Source organism: Denticeps clupeoides, chromosome 9 (assembly GCF_900700375.1).
Source record: "Denticeps clupeoides chromosome 9, fDenClu1.1, whole genome shotgun sequence".
In the NCBI taxonomy this organism is placed as follows: domain Eukaryota; kingdom Metazoa; phylum Chordata; class Actinopteri; order Clupeiformes; family Denticipitidae; genus Denticeps; species Denticeps clupeoides.
This window is the reverse complement of record NC_041715.1, coordinates 2,427,547-2,445,101: the sequence shown is the minus strand read 5'-3', so window position 1 is coordinate 2,445,101 and position 17,555 is coordinate 2,427,547. Positions and strand designations below refer to the sequence as shown.

The 17,555-nt window shown below is 47.5% G+C and overlaps 2 protein-coding genes across 4 annotated transcripts; both read right to left on the bottom strand.

The window, feature by feature from the left end:
- Nucleotides 1-743: 743 nt before the first annotated feature.
- On the bottom strand, nucleotides 744-7,673 carry rmp64 (ribonuclease MRP subunit p64). 2 transcript variants are annotated; one of them, XM_028992302.1, is made up of 9 exons: nucleotides 7,555-7,673; nucleotides 5,760-5,914; nucleotides 5,580-5,668; nucleotides 3,757-3,885; nucleotides 3,378-3,455; nucleotides 2,951-3,285; nucleotides 2,815-2,867; nucleotides 1,497-1,747; nucleotides 744-1,133 (listed from the first exon to the last, which is right to left on the bottom strand). In XM_028992302.1, exons 1-9 carry the CDS (start codon nucleotides 7,637-7,639, stop codon nucleotides 752-754), a joined length of 1,557 nt encoding a protein of 518 aa, XP_028848135.1. In that variant the 5' UTR covers nucleotides 7,640-7,673; the 3' UTR covers nucleotides 744-751. The 2 variants fall into 2 exon arrangements, with proteins under 2 accessions (XP_028848135.1, XP_028848136.1); XM_028992303.1 differs by having other exon boundaries at nucleotides 7,515-7,647.
- A 1,828-nt stretch (nucleotides 7,674-9,501) lies between these two features.
- poglut2 (protein O-glucosyltransferase 2) lies at nucleotides 9,502-17,410 on the bottom strand. Of its 2 annotated transcripts, XM_028992305.1 has the most exons (10): nucleotides 17,110-17,410; nucleotides 16,085-16,290; nucleotides 15,226-15,431; nucleotides 14,459-14,536; nucleotides 13,995-14,167; nucleotides 13,424-13,661; nucleotides 13,028-13,237; nucleotides 12,837-12,926; nucleotides 10,473-10,577; nucleotides 9,502-9,675 (listed from the first exon to the last, which is right to left on the bottom strand). In XM_028992305.1, the coding sequence occupies exons 1-10, from the start codon at nucleotides 17,283-17,285 to the stop codon at nucleotides 9,658-9,660; spliced, it is 1,500 nt and encodes a 499-aa protein (XP_028848138.1). In that variant the 5' UTR covers nucleotides 17,286-17,410; the 3' UTR covers nucleotides 9,502-9,657. The 2 variants fall into 2 exon arrangements, with proteins under 2 accessions (XP_028848138.1, XP_028848137.1); XM_028992304.1 differs by lacking the exon at nucleotides 9,502-9,675 and having other exon boundaries at nucleotides 10,284-10,577.
- Between the last annotated feature and the right edge of the window lie 145 nt (nucleotides 17,411-17,555).

Sequence of the window (17,555 nt, the reverse complement as noted above, 5' to 3'; positions counted from 1 at the left end):
ACTGGTTTCCAGCACTCTCTCCAGCTCGCCCACTGAAGGTCCTGAGATGGTGCCGCTGTGGGACGTTAAAGGACTCCTCCGAGATATTTATACTTCCAGCGTGACAAGGGTTCATTTATTTAATATCTTCAATATAATTGATATATATGTATATTTTTTACATGCAGCTGACTGCATATGTACTAATTTATAGCCTGTCCTGCTGTAGGCTTTATTTATAAATAATTACTTATAATGAAAGTAGTTATGTATTCAGAACTTTAATAAAATTCACGGTTTTGCAAAACCTGTGCAGCATTATGCATGTTTATAATTTCAAAGCACGTGTGGCATATATTTTTAATAAAATATTTGATATATTATTTAATAAATATTTGAAATAAAAAGGTCTATATTTTGGTACATGTACACACATGAAAAAGGGGCGGCGGTTCAGGATTTGAACCCGAAGCCAAGGTGCCACCGAGGTCCCCTTGATCAAGGGACCGTCCCCACACACTGCTCCCCGGACACCTTCCATGGCTGCCAACTGCTCAGTTAGGGTGATGCAGAGGACACAGGATCACACTTATAAAGTAACCACAAAGTGAAACTTGTTTTTGACGCCTGCTGGCATTTAATTATCCCAGAACGTGGGGTTTAGGAGGAATAATGAGCGAAAGGTAAAATTCTGCAAGTTTTCTCAAAATAAAGAGGAAAAAAAAAAAAAAAAAAAAAAAGCACCTTATGTGCAAACATTATCATGCTTCAGTCAGGAGCAGATGGACGAAAAGATGTCATCGATGTCATCTCCAGCTAGCTTCTCAAGCGTCTGGCTTTTATCTGACTTTCGCACATCAGTTCCCCCCGCTGTGGATTCTTCTGGCAGTCCGCCGCCACGTTCACCAGCAGACTGTCCAGGCGAAGACCCGTCCTTCCAGAATCGAGGCCGGGTTGCCGCACAGCCCTTTTCGGACGTCTCCAACCTTCTCGTTCTGCGCTTCTTCCAGGATGAAGTTCCATGAAGGGCTCTACGAGACATCTTGCACCACCGGTTCCTGCACCACCGCGGCCCGAAGTCAACGGCCTTGGCTTTTCTCTGCATCAGAGCCCTCTCCACCCGCAGCCTGAACCTCTGGAATCTCCTCTTAACACTGACGACAGAAATGTACCATCAATTCATAACCATTCACAAGCGGTAAACAGTAAACAAGTTGTGACACCAAATACCGTAATTCCTGAACGTAATTATGCTGGTACTCAGCATGTTCTCTATTTCAGTTCAGAACTCGGCTCTAACGGGTAACACCTTCATGCAAACTTTTTTTTAATCATTGATCATTATGTGTAATCTATTGTAATAAAGGGCTAATAACACATTAAAAATCCGTTAACTGCCATGACCAATCATTCACAAGCTTCCAAACTGAACCTACACACGCTAGTTAACATCTGGGTAAAGTTTCAGCCTTTACCCTCATCTGAATGTTTACTTGCAGCCAAAGGTCAAAGGTTACCTGAATCCCTCCGCCTCCAGGCCGGCCAGGCTCTGGCAGGTGAGGTACAGGAAGGCCAGGCGCCGCTTCTTCTGCCTCAGGTTCCTGCTGCGGCACCACTGGATCGCCTGCTGCAGCTCGCCGGCCATGCTGCTGCAGGAGGGCGCGGCCCGGAGACGCTTCTGAAGCTCCTTCTGCTGCCCGACCACGGCTGGGTCCGGGGAAAAAAGCAGCTTCTTGGACACTCTCCAGGAAGGAAGCTCCGCTGCAGTCTATTAAATAAACAAATAAACAAATAAACAAATAAACAAATAAATAAATCAATCAATCAATCAATCAATCAGCATTCTGAAACCCAAACCCGCATTCTCACCGCAGCCCCACACCAACATTCTCATGGCTGCATCAGGACAAGTCATCTTAAGACTCTGCATCAGGGCCGTCATCTTCACAGATGAAAGCAGGTTCCCACTGAGCACATGCGACAGACGTGATGAGTCTGGAGACGGTGTGGAGAACGTTCTGCCGTCTGCAAAATCCCCCAGTATGGCCGGTTTGGCGGTGGGTCAATAACGGTGTGGGGTGGCGTTTCTTTGGGGGGGGGGGGTCACACAGCCCTCCATGTGCTCGCCAGAGGTAGCCTGACTTCTCATTTGCTGAGAAGAGATCCTCAGACCCCTTGTGAGACCATACGCTGGTGCGTTCGGTTCTGCGTTTCTCCTAAAGAAAATGCTGGACCTCATGTGGCTGGAGTACGTCAGCAGTTCCTGAAAGACGAAGGCCTTCCATGCAATAGACTGGCCCGCCCGTCCCCCAGACCTGAATCCAACTGAGCACATCTGGGACATCACGTCTCGCTCCATCCACCAACACCACGTTGCACCACAGACTGTCCAGGAGTTGGTGGATGCTTCATTCGGATCTAGGATGTCTTATTTTTGTGTTCCCTTTTTCTTGTTCTTTTTTGAGCAGTGTATTATTCTTTTCGGTTTCTTATTTGTGAGTCATTTCCACGCGCGGAAGTGCACAGCGCGCCATGACCAGCAACCTACTGACAGATTGAAGTCTTATTCCTACTAAAAATAGGAACATACTTTTCCTTCCTTGAGGCTATTCCTGATTCAGTAGTATCAGAGAAATTTTTAACATAAGGAGAACCTCTACTCTCAGAACACGTCTGCCGGATGCAGAATTTTTAGTATGGTGGCCCATGGGCCACATGGTCATTTTTATGATATATATAAAAAAAAAAAAAATAAAATAAAAAGTTGGAAAATTCAATTTAAGACTTTTCAAGGTCTGGAAGGATCCTTCGGATTAAAAATACCAGAGGAGATACCTGCACGTTTGCCTCAGAGGGCGTCAACGTCACCTTGTGCATCAGTCCGGTCTCTGTAAATAAAGAAAGATGCAGTGAACAAAAAGAATTGGCAACCGTGCAGTCAAGAAATGGTTCATGAGACTCGACCCCTCACTCCTCTGCACACGCCTGCCCACGTCCTCGAGCGTCTGGCCTGTGGTCGGTTTCATCTCCCCCATCCTCTTCTGCTCTTTGCTCTGGTCTTCTCCCTCCTGGCCAAACAGCTTATATAGCAGCTTGGACTCAGAGGCGTAGCTCTTCAGGACTTCCAGAGGCAACTCTTTCTCCAGCAGAGCTGCAGCGGAGGGGCCAAGGAAGCCGAGAAGATCTTCAGGCAGAGAAAACTCTGTCAGGTAGGGCATGGGCTGGACCTGGGCCACTACCTGCCTCAGATCCACGGCCCGTTGGTAGACAGGGACCAGACCACTCAGGAGCCCCCTGAAGAAGACCCTAGAGATAAGAGGATCAGAGACACGTCACGTCTGTCAGAGGGGAAAATAAAGACCAGTGTGAGACTGGGGAGGTTTAAGGGTTCTCCTCACCACAGGCGGCTCATCATGCTGGTGAGGACCATGTTGAGCACAATGAACTCTCCCGACTGGAGGTGGCGCTTAGACAAGCTGTTGGGTGGCGACCAGGGTCAAGGTCAAACACCAGGTCAAATTCAACTTTTCTTTTCAAGCAGTGCAAAATGTATGAATCCAAAGATGACGGAGTGGGACACTGCATGTGGTAGATGGGATTTTAGAAGACCCAGGTTCAAGCCCCACTTACTACCATTGTGTCCCTGAGCGAGACACTTCACCCTGAGTGTCCCCAGTGGAGGACTGTCCCTGTAACTACTGATTGTAAGGCACTCTGGATAAATGGTGATTCCTGGGTCATACCTCGGTCCAGGTAATCTGGAATCTGAAAGGATACATGAAGGTGGTGGAACATTGATCCACCAGTCTGCCCAGCAGCCTGGCCCCACCCAGCACCTTAAGACAAACCCATTCCAACACGGGCTGACTGGGCACCTCGCACGTCCCGCACTGTAGTCCCACAGTTCTTAAAAAAAAAAAATGTGTTACGATGTGCTGAGTTGTGCATCCATGAGAAACATTGGAGTTGTGTTGTATAGTAAACAGGAAGGATCTAGGTGTCATAATTGATGCAGGTCTCTCATTCGATTCGCACGTAGATAATATCACTAGGATAGCATTCTTTCACCTCAGAAATATTGCAAAGATAAGAAACATGATCTCAATGCATGATGCAGAAAAGTTGGTCCATGCATTTATTACATCAAGGTTAGATTACTGCAACGCATTATTGTCTGGATGCTCAAGTACATTTACATTTACAGCTCTAGTACATTTACACTTATCCAGAGCGACTTGCAATCATTAGTTACAGGGACAGTCCCCCCACTGGAGCAACTTAGGGTTAAGTGTCTTGCTCAGGGACACAATGGAAGTAAGTGGGATTTGAACCTGGGACTTCTGTTTCATAGTCAAGTGCGTTACCCACTAGGCTACTACCACCCATGAGGTGCATGAGTAAACTCCAGCTAGTACAGAATTAGTTCTAACTAGAACTAGGAAATTTGACAACATCACCCCAGTCTTACAATCACTGCACTGGTTACCCATCAGGATTGACTACAAAATCCTACTTTTGACCTATAAAGCTCTAAATGGTCTCGCCCCACAGTACCTGAGTGAACTTTTGGTTCTTTATGACCCGCCACGTCCCCTTCGATCAACGGGTGTGGGGTCACAACTGGTACCCAAAGTACAGAAGGTCACATCTGGGAGCAGATCCTTCTCATATAGAGCTCTGCAGTTGTGGAACGGCTTGCCTGTCAATGTCCGGGACTCAGACACAGTCTCAGTGTTTAAATCAAAACTGAAAAAACATCTGTTTTCTCGGGCCTTCTGTTAAAGTCCCATAAAGTCGGTCAATTATTAAGTCCACTTAATTACACATAGACTACTGGCAGACTCCAGTGAAGAGACAGCAGATAAATCCTGGTTCCTGACAACTGCTTTACAAGGACAAAACATGAAACAAACCAGAGGGTCACCACAGCCACCACCACCGTAACAACTACAGCTTCAGGGATCTTCAAATGGACCAGTAACATCATAATGGACATTTAATGTGCACCATGACACTGGACAATAACCTACTCTGCACTGCTCTATACTACACTTTGGACTTCTCCACCACTACATCTGTAGGACCTTTTCCTCTTCTTTATCACCAACCCTGCACTGACACCATTTGCAGGCTCCCTCTACCCTGGAAGGGCGTCCCTCTCTGTTTCACTCCTTCCCAACGTTTCTTCCCACCTTTTTTCTCTCTTTTTTTTGTGTGGAGTTTTTCCTTGTGTGCAGAAGGGTCAAGTGTGGGGGGTGTCAACTGTAGGGCCTGTCAAAGGCCATTGAGACATACTGTATGTGATTTTGGGCGATATAAGAAATAAATGTTGTTGTTGTTGATGTACACACCAAGACAAGAAATGGCTTTAACAAACTTGAGCTCATTGCTGTATCACATATAGAAAGTGGCAAACATTAATAACAACGTGGTGACTTACTACCATCGTGTCCCTGAACAGGACACTTAACCCGGAGTGTCTCCAGGGGTGGACTGTCCCTGTAAGTACTGATTGTAAGTCGCTCTGGATAAGGCCGTCTGGTAAATGCTGTAAATGTTAAAAAAATATACATGTAAATGAAGGCAGAGGCTGGCCGTACCGCTGCGCTTGCTTCGGACACAGATCCCACAGGTCCTGCACAGCGGCCATCAGCCGCATCTCCTTCAGCCGGTTGACGGCCTGCTCCACCTGAAGCGCACACATCAAGAAGAGTCTCCCAACAGCCACGTTTGCGGCGGCGACACGAGCCGCATTTCTGAGGGAAGGTGACGAGCCTGACCTGTTTCATGGTCCTGAACGGGCTGTGCTGCCTGAAGGGCTTGTTCATCACGTAGAGGAGCGCGTAGAGGACGCGGACCTCGGTCTGCAGGGCCGTGCTGCGGAGCAGCTTCAACGCCCGGTCGCAGGCCTCCGCCAGACTCTTCACAATGTCGGCTGCAAACGAAACACAAGACACTTACCAACCCAGTCCCGGGTTCGAACCCTACTCACTACCACCGTGTCTCTGAGCAGGACACAGAAGACTGTCCCCGTCACTGACGACTGGCAGACAAAACGCAAATGTGTTTTCCACCGCCACACACAGGACAGACGTCTACATCTTTTTCTTGTCCCATATGGAGGCTACCGTTAAAAGGAGTCACTTTTAAACCAGAATCTAATCCGGATTTGCCATCAGTGAAAGTGAAGTTACTGACCCGGTGAAACGTGTCCTCTGTATTTAACAGTCATCCTTGGCGAGCAGTGTGTGGGGACACTTACAAGAGGACGACACCAGCAATTCACATTCGGTTTCTATAGATTTTGAGTTACAAAACTAAGAGCCCCGATAAGGCCGAACTTGTCAGGAATAGAAAATGTAGGGGAATTGCTAAGCGCTAGACAATTTATTTATTTGTTTGTTTTTGTGAGTGTGTGTGTTAGTGTTGGACTCATCTGAAATACTTTTTAAAGTGGGTTTCCAACTGCTTTTTAAAAGGGGGTAGTAGTCTCGGCTAGTCAAATGGAGCAGGACAAGTTGTTCCACCAGCCAGGGACAACAAAGGAGAACAGAGTCGATTGGGATCGGAGACCCCGTGAAGAGGGGATTTTCAGTCTCATTTCATTTGCGGATCTGAGAGGGCGAGTGTAGCTAACTAACTAGGGGACAGTGCCTGGGCAGTTCATGATTCGAGCCTGGAACCTTCCGATTATGAGGCTGTTTCCTTGCAGCCACCACTGCGCCTTAAAACGGTGCCGTTTGCACATAAATCTGAACTGGTGCCCTGACGCTGGCCTCTTATTCAGTGTAGGCCTTCAGTCATGTGTAGTGTTCCTGTTGCATCATGGGCTTGGAGGAACCTTGCTTTGTTCCGCGGTGTACTCTGCAGAAGCCTGAAATGACGATAACATGCCACACGATATTAAATATTTGTTGTTGCTGTCTAATCACCAGCGGCGGCCTAGCAGGCAAGGAAGCCGCCCCGTAATCAGGTCCCTGGTTCAAATCCCGAGCTGCTAAGGTGTCACCGAGGTCCCTTGGATGAAGGTACCGTCCCCACACACTGCTCCCCGGGCGCCTCTCACGGTACCCACTGCTCACCAAGGGTGACGGTTAAATACAGAAGACACGTTTCACAGTGTCACCATGTGCTGTGCTGCAGTGTTTCACAATGACAGTCACGTCACTTTCACTACCTGCAATCTGTCACCGCTACACTGGTTCTTGCGCAATCAAAGCACAAAAATGCAATTTACTTGCGATCTCTACACTGTAACTCACCATTTAATTTCATTTTACTCAACATTCACCTTCCGTTGTACACTGTGTTGCTGCAGTCTCCATAGCAACTACACTCGAACATAAATATTGGAATTTTAGATCGCCTTGTTTTTTTTTTTTTGTTTTTTTTTTACTAGTCTTATTCCCGCTTTATTTAACTTAGAACTTTAAAAAAATATTTAAAAGTAATCAATGTTGTGATCCTGCACGTGCTCCCCAACATTTTAGAAAAAATTAGCCGAAATCGTGTCGTAAAAAAAAAAATAAAAATACCCGCCGGACGCAGGAATGTCCGCGCCGACTGCTCGCCCACCTGTCGCGTCGCCGAAAGGGACTTTAAGGACAGAAATCGCGCTCGGTGACGGAATGTCTACCCTGTTCCACAACTCCTCCGCCATGTTGCCGCCGTCAACCAGCCGCGGCAGAACGCCGGCCAATCAAATCGTCTCGAAGGTGTGACGTCATACGGCAAGCCGCGAGGGCCCAAAAACGCGAAATAAAAAAAAAAGATTCAAGATCGGTTTACTGTCAGTACAACAGTATACTCAGTATACCGTGGATTGAAATAATGTTTCACACAGACCCCCAGAGTGCAATAATAAAAGAAAAATATATACCTATATACACACTGAACGACAATATACTAAGTAAAACTAGAACTTAAAAACTGTACATGTTTCTCTACAGGAGAAAAGTAGAACGGGACATAACTAGTCAACATCGTGTAGGACGCCTGTAAGTGGATGTGTTGGATATTTCAAACGGGACACACATGTCAAGATGTGCAGGAATGTGCAAAAAGAGCAGAGATGTGCAAAATGAGTTGAGATGTGCAAAGATCATGTGCATAAGGCTGGAAGTCTACATTGTAACATCCGTATTTAGCAACGACTATAACTTTTGGAAGGTTAGATGTTATTTTATTTAAACACGGGTTATTCAGGTGACATGACGGTGAGGTGGCCTCTGTGTGTGCAGGTCACACATGTCGCAGGACCTCCTCCAGGACCTCCTGCCCCTCCGACTCGACACCTTCAGCCCGTGACTTGCCCCGTCCATCCAGAACTCGGAGGCCGAGGCCTTCATCTGCTGCACCACCCCGTCCAGGAGCTTCTGCGGGGTGGAGGAGGAGGTCTCTGAGGAGGTCGGATGCAGGGGGAAGGACAGGCACACCACGCCCCGGACACACCCTCTGCCTCCTGAAGCCAGGTGGCGACCTGTCGGACACGCCCTCAATCAACACCGAACCATCGTGCGGTCGTAACTCGTACAGGAAGTTCTTATGCAATTTCACCGTCTGATTGTTCCCGGTGTGCAGACGGAGAATCGCGTGATTTGTGCCAAGAGGGAATTTATGACTCACATTTCGAAATCCTGGCTCAGCGAGTGAATATAATAAAAGTCAGCGGGTGTAAATGGAAGGAAAGGTGCGTTTGGTAGGGATGCGGCTTTCTTGGTTTCGATGCCGATGCCAACAGCTGATGTTTGAGGTACCAATCTGACATGAATACTAGTACCGATAAAAATAACCGAGAGCACAAACAATAAAACAATTGAACTGAACAGGTTGGTTTAAGAGATCTGCACCGATCCAGATAGGCTTGCCACCAGTCCAGAATTCGTCCCGCCATGTTCGGTGCATCTCCATTCCCAATAACAGTTACGACTTATAGACTTTATCTATAGACTTTATCAGTGAAGTGATTGTCACTTGTGATTCACAGCAGCACAGCACATGGTGCACACAGTGAAATGTGTCCTCTGTATTTAACCGTCGCCCTCGGTGAGCAGTGGGCAGCCATGACAGGCGCCCAGGGAGCAGTGTGTGGGGAAGGTACCTTCATCAAGGTTGACCTCAGTGGCACCTTGACTGTTCGGGGGTTCTGATTGCAGGGCCACTTCCTTAACCGCTAGGCCACCGCTGCCCCAAAAAATAAAATATACCAAACCCCAGATCCAGGTAACTGAGCATTACTACATCCCTGGATGGAACTGGTGCGTCCCTCGTTTCTGGGTAATAATATATACATCCTGTAATAAAAGTGCTTCCAGAATCGGGCGAGCGGGAACTGATGTCCACTTCATTCTTCACTCGTGCACTTTATAAAGAGTAGTAATAAATGAAACGAGTAAAGTGTTTTGCGTTTAAAATTCTCTTGAAAACCTCTCGTGCTGCAATTAAACATACGCAGAGATCTTTAAGTATTGATACACCGGGTATTTACTCAAGGGCCGCAATGAATAAATAAATACACACAAGTATTCGAAAAACATTTATTACAAAAGGTATGAATAATTCTGTCAAAATATTACAATATGGGACAGGACTGGAGAAATCCAAGAAATATGCGACAAGGAAACGATTTCACAACACAGGAGATAAAAAGGCCTCACTTTTACAGTCGAAATGTAAAAATCAAAGTTCATCTCTGACCTGCGTGGGGGGAAGAGGGAGAGAAAGAAAGATCAAGGCGGTGAAAAGAATGGATGTTTGTAAAAGTCATGCGTTAAAAAGTACAATAAAACATTTCCCCCGTTTGCAAAGCCAGATCTAAACTTAATTCTGACCATAAAAATATTTTACAATCTGGATGAATTTAATAAAAGGTGTGTCAAGGTGTTCCACGATCTGTGCTGCATCTCGCAGGATTTTGGTAGGTAACAGCCTGGTGGTCAATGAACTTGGCCACCAATCAGATCTCACACTCAAGTTATGTAAAGAAATATATATATACATATACAGTACAGGCCGTATTTAAACGTATTTATTTTCATGACCATTTACGTTGGTAGATTCTCACTGAAGGCATCAAAACTATGAATGAACACATGTAGAGTTCTGTACTTAACAAAAAGTGGAGACCTGACCTCCACAGTCACCAGACCTGAACCCAATCCACATGGTTTGGGGTGAGCTGGACCACCTCTGGGAACTCCTTCAAGACTGTTGGAGAAGCATTTCAGGTGTCGACCTCTTGAAGCTCATCGAGAGAAAGTACATAACTCCACATGTGTTCATTCATAGTTTTGATGCCTTCAGTGAGAATCTACCAACGTAAATGGTCATGAAGATAAAGAAAACACGTTGAATGAGAAGGTGTGTCCAGACGTTTGGCCTGTACTGTATAATTTAATTAATATTTTATTACAGTATGGTCTTGCACGGTCCAATTGACATACGTGTACGGCCTACCACAGTATATTATTTAAGGCCCAGAGCCGGCTTCTGACCTGTGTGCGGTGGCAGTGGCAGGGGAAGAGATCGTCTTTCGGCTGTTCCACCGGTTCCATCCCCTCGCGGACCTCCGGCTCAGACACCTGCCGCTTGGCGTACTCCTGGGCGGAAAATGGAGATCTTTACATCGTCCATGTCCAGTTCCACACAAACACGTCATACTTTAGTGAGAAGAGTTCTGAGAACGTGGGCTCATAAAACGCTGTTTGCGGTCTGTGTCACGACCCTGGTTCAGAAACTGGGGTCAGGGGTCAAACTGTCCTAAATGCCTTTAGTGCAAAAATGACCAGCAAACTGAAACTCTTTCACCCACATCATCATCATCATCATCATCACCACCCCCTCTCGCACAAGTCAGAGCATTTGGGGCTGGCGTGCAGTTTAATGTTGTGCTGATCTGGCTCGGCTGTTTCTATGGTAACCGTGTGGTAAGAGCGGTGTTTACAAGCGAGGAGAGAGAGAGACTCTGGTGGTGTGACCTGCTCTGCACCGACCTTGAGAATGTCATGTAAAAAAATGACGCATCACTGAGAGATAAGATAAGACGAGATAAAACACGGGGACAAATGGCGGGGAGACATCACCACTTCAGAGTTCCTCAAATAGTCCTATACGCCCGAAACATCATCAACTACTCAGGGGCTTTATAATCTGAAGCCACGAGCCTCGTCAGTGGGGCTGGTAGTGATCTAGTGGGTTACAAACTCACCCTCGTGTCCCTGAGCAAGACACTTAACCCTGAGTGTCTCCAGGGGGGGACTGTCCCTGTAACTACTGATTGTAAGGCGCTCTGGATGAGGGCGTCTGGAAAATGTACATCATCATCATCGTCGTCACCAGAATTGTCATACAATAAATAAATGAACGAAGGAATGGAACCAGGAGTGAGACCGCCGTCCTGGTCCTGCTGCTGGCTCACACGACTGATGTCAACGAGTTCAGAGTTGAGCAAAGCGGCTGAAAAACGCTGCATCATCCCGAGGGCCGCCAGTAAAAGCACAGTTGCAAGGGGCGGGGCATTTACAGCACGCCCCAATCACGCTTTGGCCTTAAGTGCGGTTTTAATTGGCATTCGCACCCTAATTATCATTAAGATAATCTTGCTCATCATATTGCCTGGCCGGACAGTAAATTTTATACATATGAATCTAGACCCTTTAAAAAGATTTGATTTATTCCGGGCGGCTACAGTGTCTCCGGGTTTATTTAAACAGTGAAACATTAAAGTGCACGTTATTGGTGTCGTAAAAGCTCCAGACACACACACACACACACACACACACACACACGTGTGCTTGAGTTAAAGTAGAGATATATAAGGTAAACTTTTACTCCAATACAAGTCCTCCTTTTAAAACACCACTTGAGTAAAAGTACAGAAGCTTCTGACTTCAACTGTACTGCAGAAAATTAAGTAAAAGTAGGATGTTTTATTATGAAAGTGAAGTGATTGTCATTGAGAAACACTGCAGCGCAGCACACGGTGACACAGTGAAACGTGTCCTCTGTATTTAACCATCACCCTTCGTGAGCAGTGGGCAGCCATGACAGCAACCAGCAACCTTCTGATTGCGGGGCCGCTAGGGCCACCCACTGACCCACCATGTACTAAAATAAGAACTGGTGTTTCAATAAATTCAGAAGAAACACGGTCAGGGTGAAGTCAGTGGGTGGGGCTTGTAGTGTGTGTGTTTACCTGCTAAATGCGCTACATGCAGCATGTACAGACAGCAAAAATATGATTAATAATTTGAATTAAAATACTAAACAGCAACAATATATCTCAACTTGACATAATTAGCTAGACAAACAATGTCCTTACTTCGAATGCACTGTTGATGTGCTTGATATGTGTATGGATGATAACGTCAGTGTGTCTGCAATTTTACACGCTGCTGCGCTGTGCACATAATTAACAATTTCGTGTAAAAAATATCGCCGTAATTAAGTCCCTCGCAGGTTACGAGGTAAGGAACAGTTGTGCAGAAGTTATGCCACTACGTGAAAGTGAAGTGATTGTCACATGTGATACACAGCAGCACAGCACACGGTGCACACAGTGAAATTAGTCCTCTGCATTTAACCCATCACCCTGAGTGAGCAGTGAGCAGCCATGACAGGCGCCCGGGGAGCAGTGTGTGGGGACGGTGCTTTGCTCAGTGGCACCTCAGTGGCACCCTTTGGCAGATCGGGATTCGAACCGGCAACCTTGATTACAGGGCCACTTCCTTAACTGCTAGGCCCCCACCGCCCACGTAAAAACTCATAAGTAAAAAAGAAGCGACAGATTTGACAGAACGTAGTGGAGCAGACCTGAAAAACCTGCTGAAGTACGGTAGCAACCGCCCAGCTCCGATTACCTGGAAGAGGCGGAAGTAATAGCAGAAAACGCTGTCGCCCATCAGGTGTGTGCGAGCGAACTGCTGTCCCGCCAACGCAATCCTCTTGGCCTGGAGAGACGCCGTGGGACAGACAGCATGGAGAGGTGACACGCAGACAGGATTTACGCGTTGGGGAACTCCGTGCAGAACCCGGCCCGCGAACGCCCTACCTGCTCATCGTGGCCCCGAGCCCAGCGCAGCTTCTCCAGCAGGTCGCTCAGGTCGGCTTTGAAGGGGACGTAGTGCTCCCAGGGCGTCAGCTCCTGGTAGAAGTGCTCGTAGTAGGCGGAGTCCTGCTTGAGCACCACGCTGCCGCCGGCCAGCAGGTACGGGAAGCGGTACGCCGCCACCGTGCCGTCGATGTTGATCTGGTACTTATACTGGCAGGAGTAGCAGAAACAACAAGTCATTTTACAAACTATGTGTAAAAAATATATTTTATGAATTAATAGGTGTTCATTGTTCAAGTTGTTAGTGTTCGTGTCATATCAGGAAGCACCGCTAGATGGCGCAGTCTAACATCCACAGATTCCACATTTACGAAGATGTGCTCTGCATGGCGGCACCTTGAAGAAGTCGAAGAAGGACATGTGCTTGACCAGCGGCCCGTACAGGCCCTCGTCGTGCTTGAAGAAGAAGAAGTTGGTGAAGGCCGCGTCCAGCAGGTCGGGGTGGGCGCGGCCCAGCTTCACCAGCTCCAGCCGCTCCCGCCGGCTGTCCCGGCCGCGCCACAGGGCCGTCTGGTTCTTCTGTCCCCACGGCGGCCCGCTGTTGCCCTGCACCGACAGCATGTCCAGACTGACTCTGCGCGGCCATGAAAAGAAGTGACATCACACAAAATTCAAATTGTATTCGTCACATACACGTCATATGCTTTTAGCGACTGCTACAGACCACAGTGTTGCAAATACAATGAACCAATATGCAAATATTGCACTTTTATGTCTTTAACATAAAATCTGTGTAACCGGTAGGGTGAAGGTGTGCAAATGAGTGAAAATCAATGCATAAAGATTAAAAAATAAGTACAAAGAGCAGAGATTTTGTGCAAAGAGTCCAGAGTGATTGAAAGTGAAAGTGCTGGAGTGTATTGAGAGTTCTATGTAGTGTTGTCGTTCCAGACAGGCAACTGCGGACCTGCCCATGGTCTCCAGGACGGACTCGCTCAGGTCGTAGGTGGGCATGACGATGTCCTGCGTGTCGTTGGAGCCGCACCAGGAGAAGATGGGGTGGAGCTTCTCGTGTGGCTGCCTCTTCTCCAGCGGCCAGTCGCCAAGGTTCACGAAAAGCTCCAGGTCAGGGACCCGTACCTGCGTTCAGCCATTATTTTTCATTATTAATAGACGATCAGGTGATTTACAGGAAAAGTGACCCGTTCCACACGTTGGGACACTTTTACCGTTACACCTTTACCCAGCGGTGCACAGGCTACAGCAGCATTTTTACTTCTCACCTTGTGGACAGAGATCTTACCTGGTCAGCAACTGACCACTGATGGGACACGTTTGCTGGATCATCTCTATCTCTCACACGAGCACGGTGAAGCGCAACACTGCCCTCTGCAGAGCGGGATTGTGCACGCGTTGGCGTGGTCAACTCACCTTGCGGGTGAGAGAGAGGAGGAAGGCGTCCATGAATATCCTGAAGCCCACGTGCTCTCCGTGGGTCTTTATATACACCTGGAGACACGGAGACACGCGGTCAAGACACAAGTCCAGATAACCCCACCCCTCCAAGTCAGTAGATCACCGGCGAGCATCACAATAACCATAATAATAAAACCGGTATACACATTAGGGGTGTGCATTGGCAACGACCTCACAATACGCATCAAGATATCACATACTGATATATTCTACAGTTCACTGAAAATGTAAAATCATCCAGAGCGACTTACAATCAGTAGTTACAGGGACAGTCCCCCTGGAGACACTCAGGGTTAAGTGTCTTGCTCAGGGACACGATGGTAGTAAGTGGGGTTTGAACCTGGGTCTTCAGGTTCATAGGCGAGTGTGTTACCCACTAGGCCACTAACACCCCTAGCTGAAGTACAAGATGCGTGCGTGTGATCTCATTACGTTAATAATTCAGCCAGAACAACATAACTCAGAAATGAATTTGTATATTAAAAAAATATCGATTTCATGCCCCTGTATCATGAAAAATCATGATATATTGCTGTATCGATATTTTCTAACACCCCTAATACACATTACACACACCTCCATTATTTGAAGAATCCATGAATCCAAACCCCATACTCACTCAAGAGTATAGTTTTTTGTTGCAATTATTTGCAAATTGCCAGCCAGCGATAATTATTGCACCTGTACTCCATATTATAGATCATCCCAGGGTGTCACTTTACTTTGTTGTCCTTGATGGTGTAGTGACAGAGGCTCTGTCTCCTGCCGAACCTCTGAGGTATTTCGTGGGCGTTGAGCTGGGGGTCGACCCGAGGGAAGGCCGAGAGGTCCCTCTGGATCTGTGGAAAGGAGGCGGGGCAACGCATCTGCTCCGCCCACACTTCCCCGTCGGGTTCAGGACAGTCACAGCCTTCATGGTACACATGGCCTGAAGCAAAAAAAGAAAGTAATAAAAAAAAAAAAAAAAAAAAGACAATGTAAAACTATGCAAGAAACGAAGCTGAAGAAAAGTGTAAAGTGTGCATTTGTTCAAGTCAACGTCAAAGTCAATTTCATAGTCGCCTCACCATATACGTGATTAGATTAGATTAGATTAGATTCAACTTTATTGTCATTACACATGTACAAGATCATGAAGCTTCGGGATTCACAGTGTGCAAGAAAAGACACAATGGAAAATACACACAACACAAATACACGACGAAAGACATTTTACACAGACACCTAATATAGTGCAGGTCGAGGCAAACTAGGCAAACCAGACGGACGAGCAACAGCAATATGATATCAGTGTATGGATATATTTAGTATAATAAGTATATAGTGGTATTATACTAGTGGGTAACACACTCGACTATGAAGACCCAGGTTCAAAACCCACTTACTACCATTGTGTCTCTTAACACATAACCCTGAGTGTCTCCAGGGGGGGACTGTCCCTGTGACTTCTGATTGTCACTCTGACTAAGGGCGTCTGGTAAATGCTGTAAATGTATATGATATAAAATGATCGAAATAATAATACAGCAGTATAGTACGAGGTAGTGAGAGATTAAAGTGCAGGCTGCATTTCTTTTTTACCCTTGAGGATGTAAGGAGACTTGGCGACGTTCTGGTCCTTGAGGAGGACCTGTATCTGGAGATCTGTGTAGCTTGCATACATTCTGTATCGCACCACGAATGACCCATCCTTGCGGTCCAGGACCTGCACCCAGATCCTTGAGAATGGCTCAGACAGCGATGACACTTTCACTTGAAATGTCTTCTCGCCCGGTGACGACGTGAAGCTTCGTAGGACGACGACATAAAAAAATATAAAAAAACAGTCAATATCATCAACGAGATGCAGAAACATTTCTGGACATACAGAAAAGTCCATTTCCAGCATTTACCAGACGGCCTTATCCAGAGCGACTTACAATCAGTAGTTACAGGGACAGTCCCCCCCTGGAGACACTCAGGGTTAAGTGTCTTGCTCAGGGACACATTGGAAGTAAGTGGGGCATGAACCTGGGTGGTAGTAGCTTAGCGGGTAACACACTCGCCAGTAACCCCACTTACTACCATCGTGTCCCTGAGCAGGACACTTAACCCTGAGTGTCTCCAGGGGCGGTCTGTCCCTGTAACTACTGATTTACATTTACATTTACAGCATTTATCAGACGCCCTTATCCAGAGCGACTTACAATCAGTAGTTACAGGGACAGTCTCCCTGGAGCAATTTAGGGTTAAGTGTCTTGCTCAGGGACACAATGGTAGTAAGTGGGATTCGAACCCGGGTCTTCTGGTTCATAGGCGAGTGTGTTACCCACTAAGCTACTACCACCCTGATTGTAAGCCGCTCTGAATAAAGTTCATTTACAGTTCATCTAGCGCCACCTGTCGGATCGTCTCAGGAACGGCAGGCAATATTGAAAAACTGCCATTTAATTAACAAAAAAAGTGAACCAGCTCCTCCCTCGCTGGCGACAGGGATGAGTATAAGTAACCCGCATTATAACATTCCACCCCCCGCACATGCCGGCCGCTGATTGGCCAGTCGCCTGTCAATCATTACGCCCACTGGACTAAAACCAGAGCGGAACCGGGATTAACGCAACACTGACTTCTGGCCCGCTCCGTCCACCGCCTGGATGAAGAAGAACCTCGCCGGCAGCACGACGTCCGCCTCCAGCCCAGGTCCCCACACCAGACTTCCGGCGGCGCTGGGGCCGGAGTCCGCGGCCCCGCCCGACGGCGTCCGCAGAGCCCAGAGCAGAACGAAGGACCACAGCTGCGGCATGGCCGGCTCGGCCGCGGAAAAAAGTGCCCCCTCTGCGCCGGAACCGCCGGGCGACTCCGCATCGGGACCGCCGCGCTGCGTGAGCCGGCCGCGGAGGAGCCACAAGTCGCCGTGCTCTGATTGGCCGCCGGCGCTTCCGGTGGGCGGGACGGGCGGCGCTGATTGGTCTAGACTGTAGGCGGAAGGCCGCATTCGCCACACTCAAAACTGACCGCAGTTTGGAGTGGCCGTACGAAAAAAGTGAGAATTCACGTTTCATCTTGGATGAAG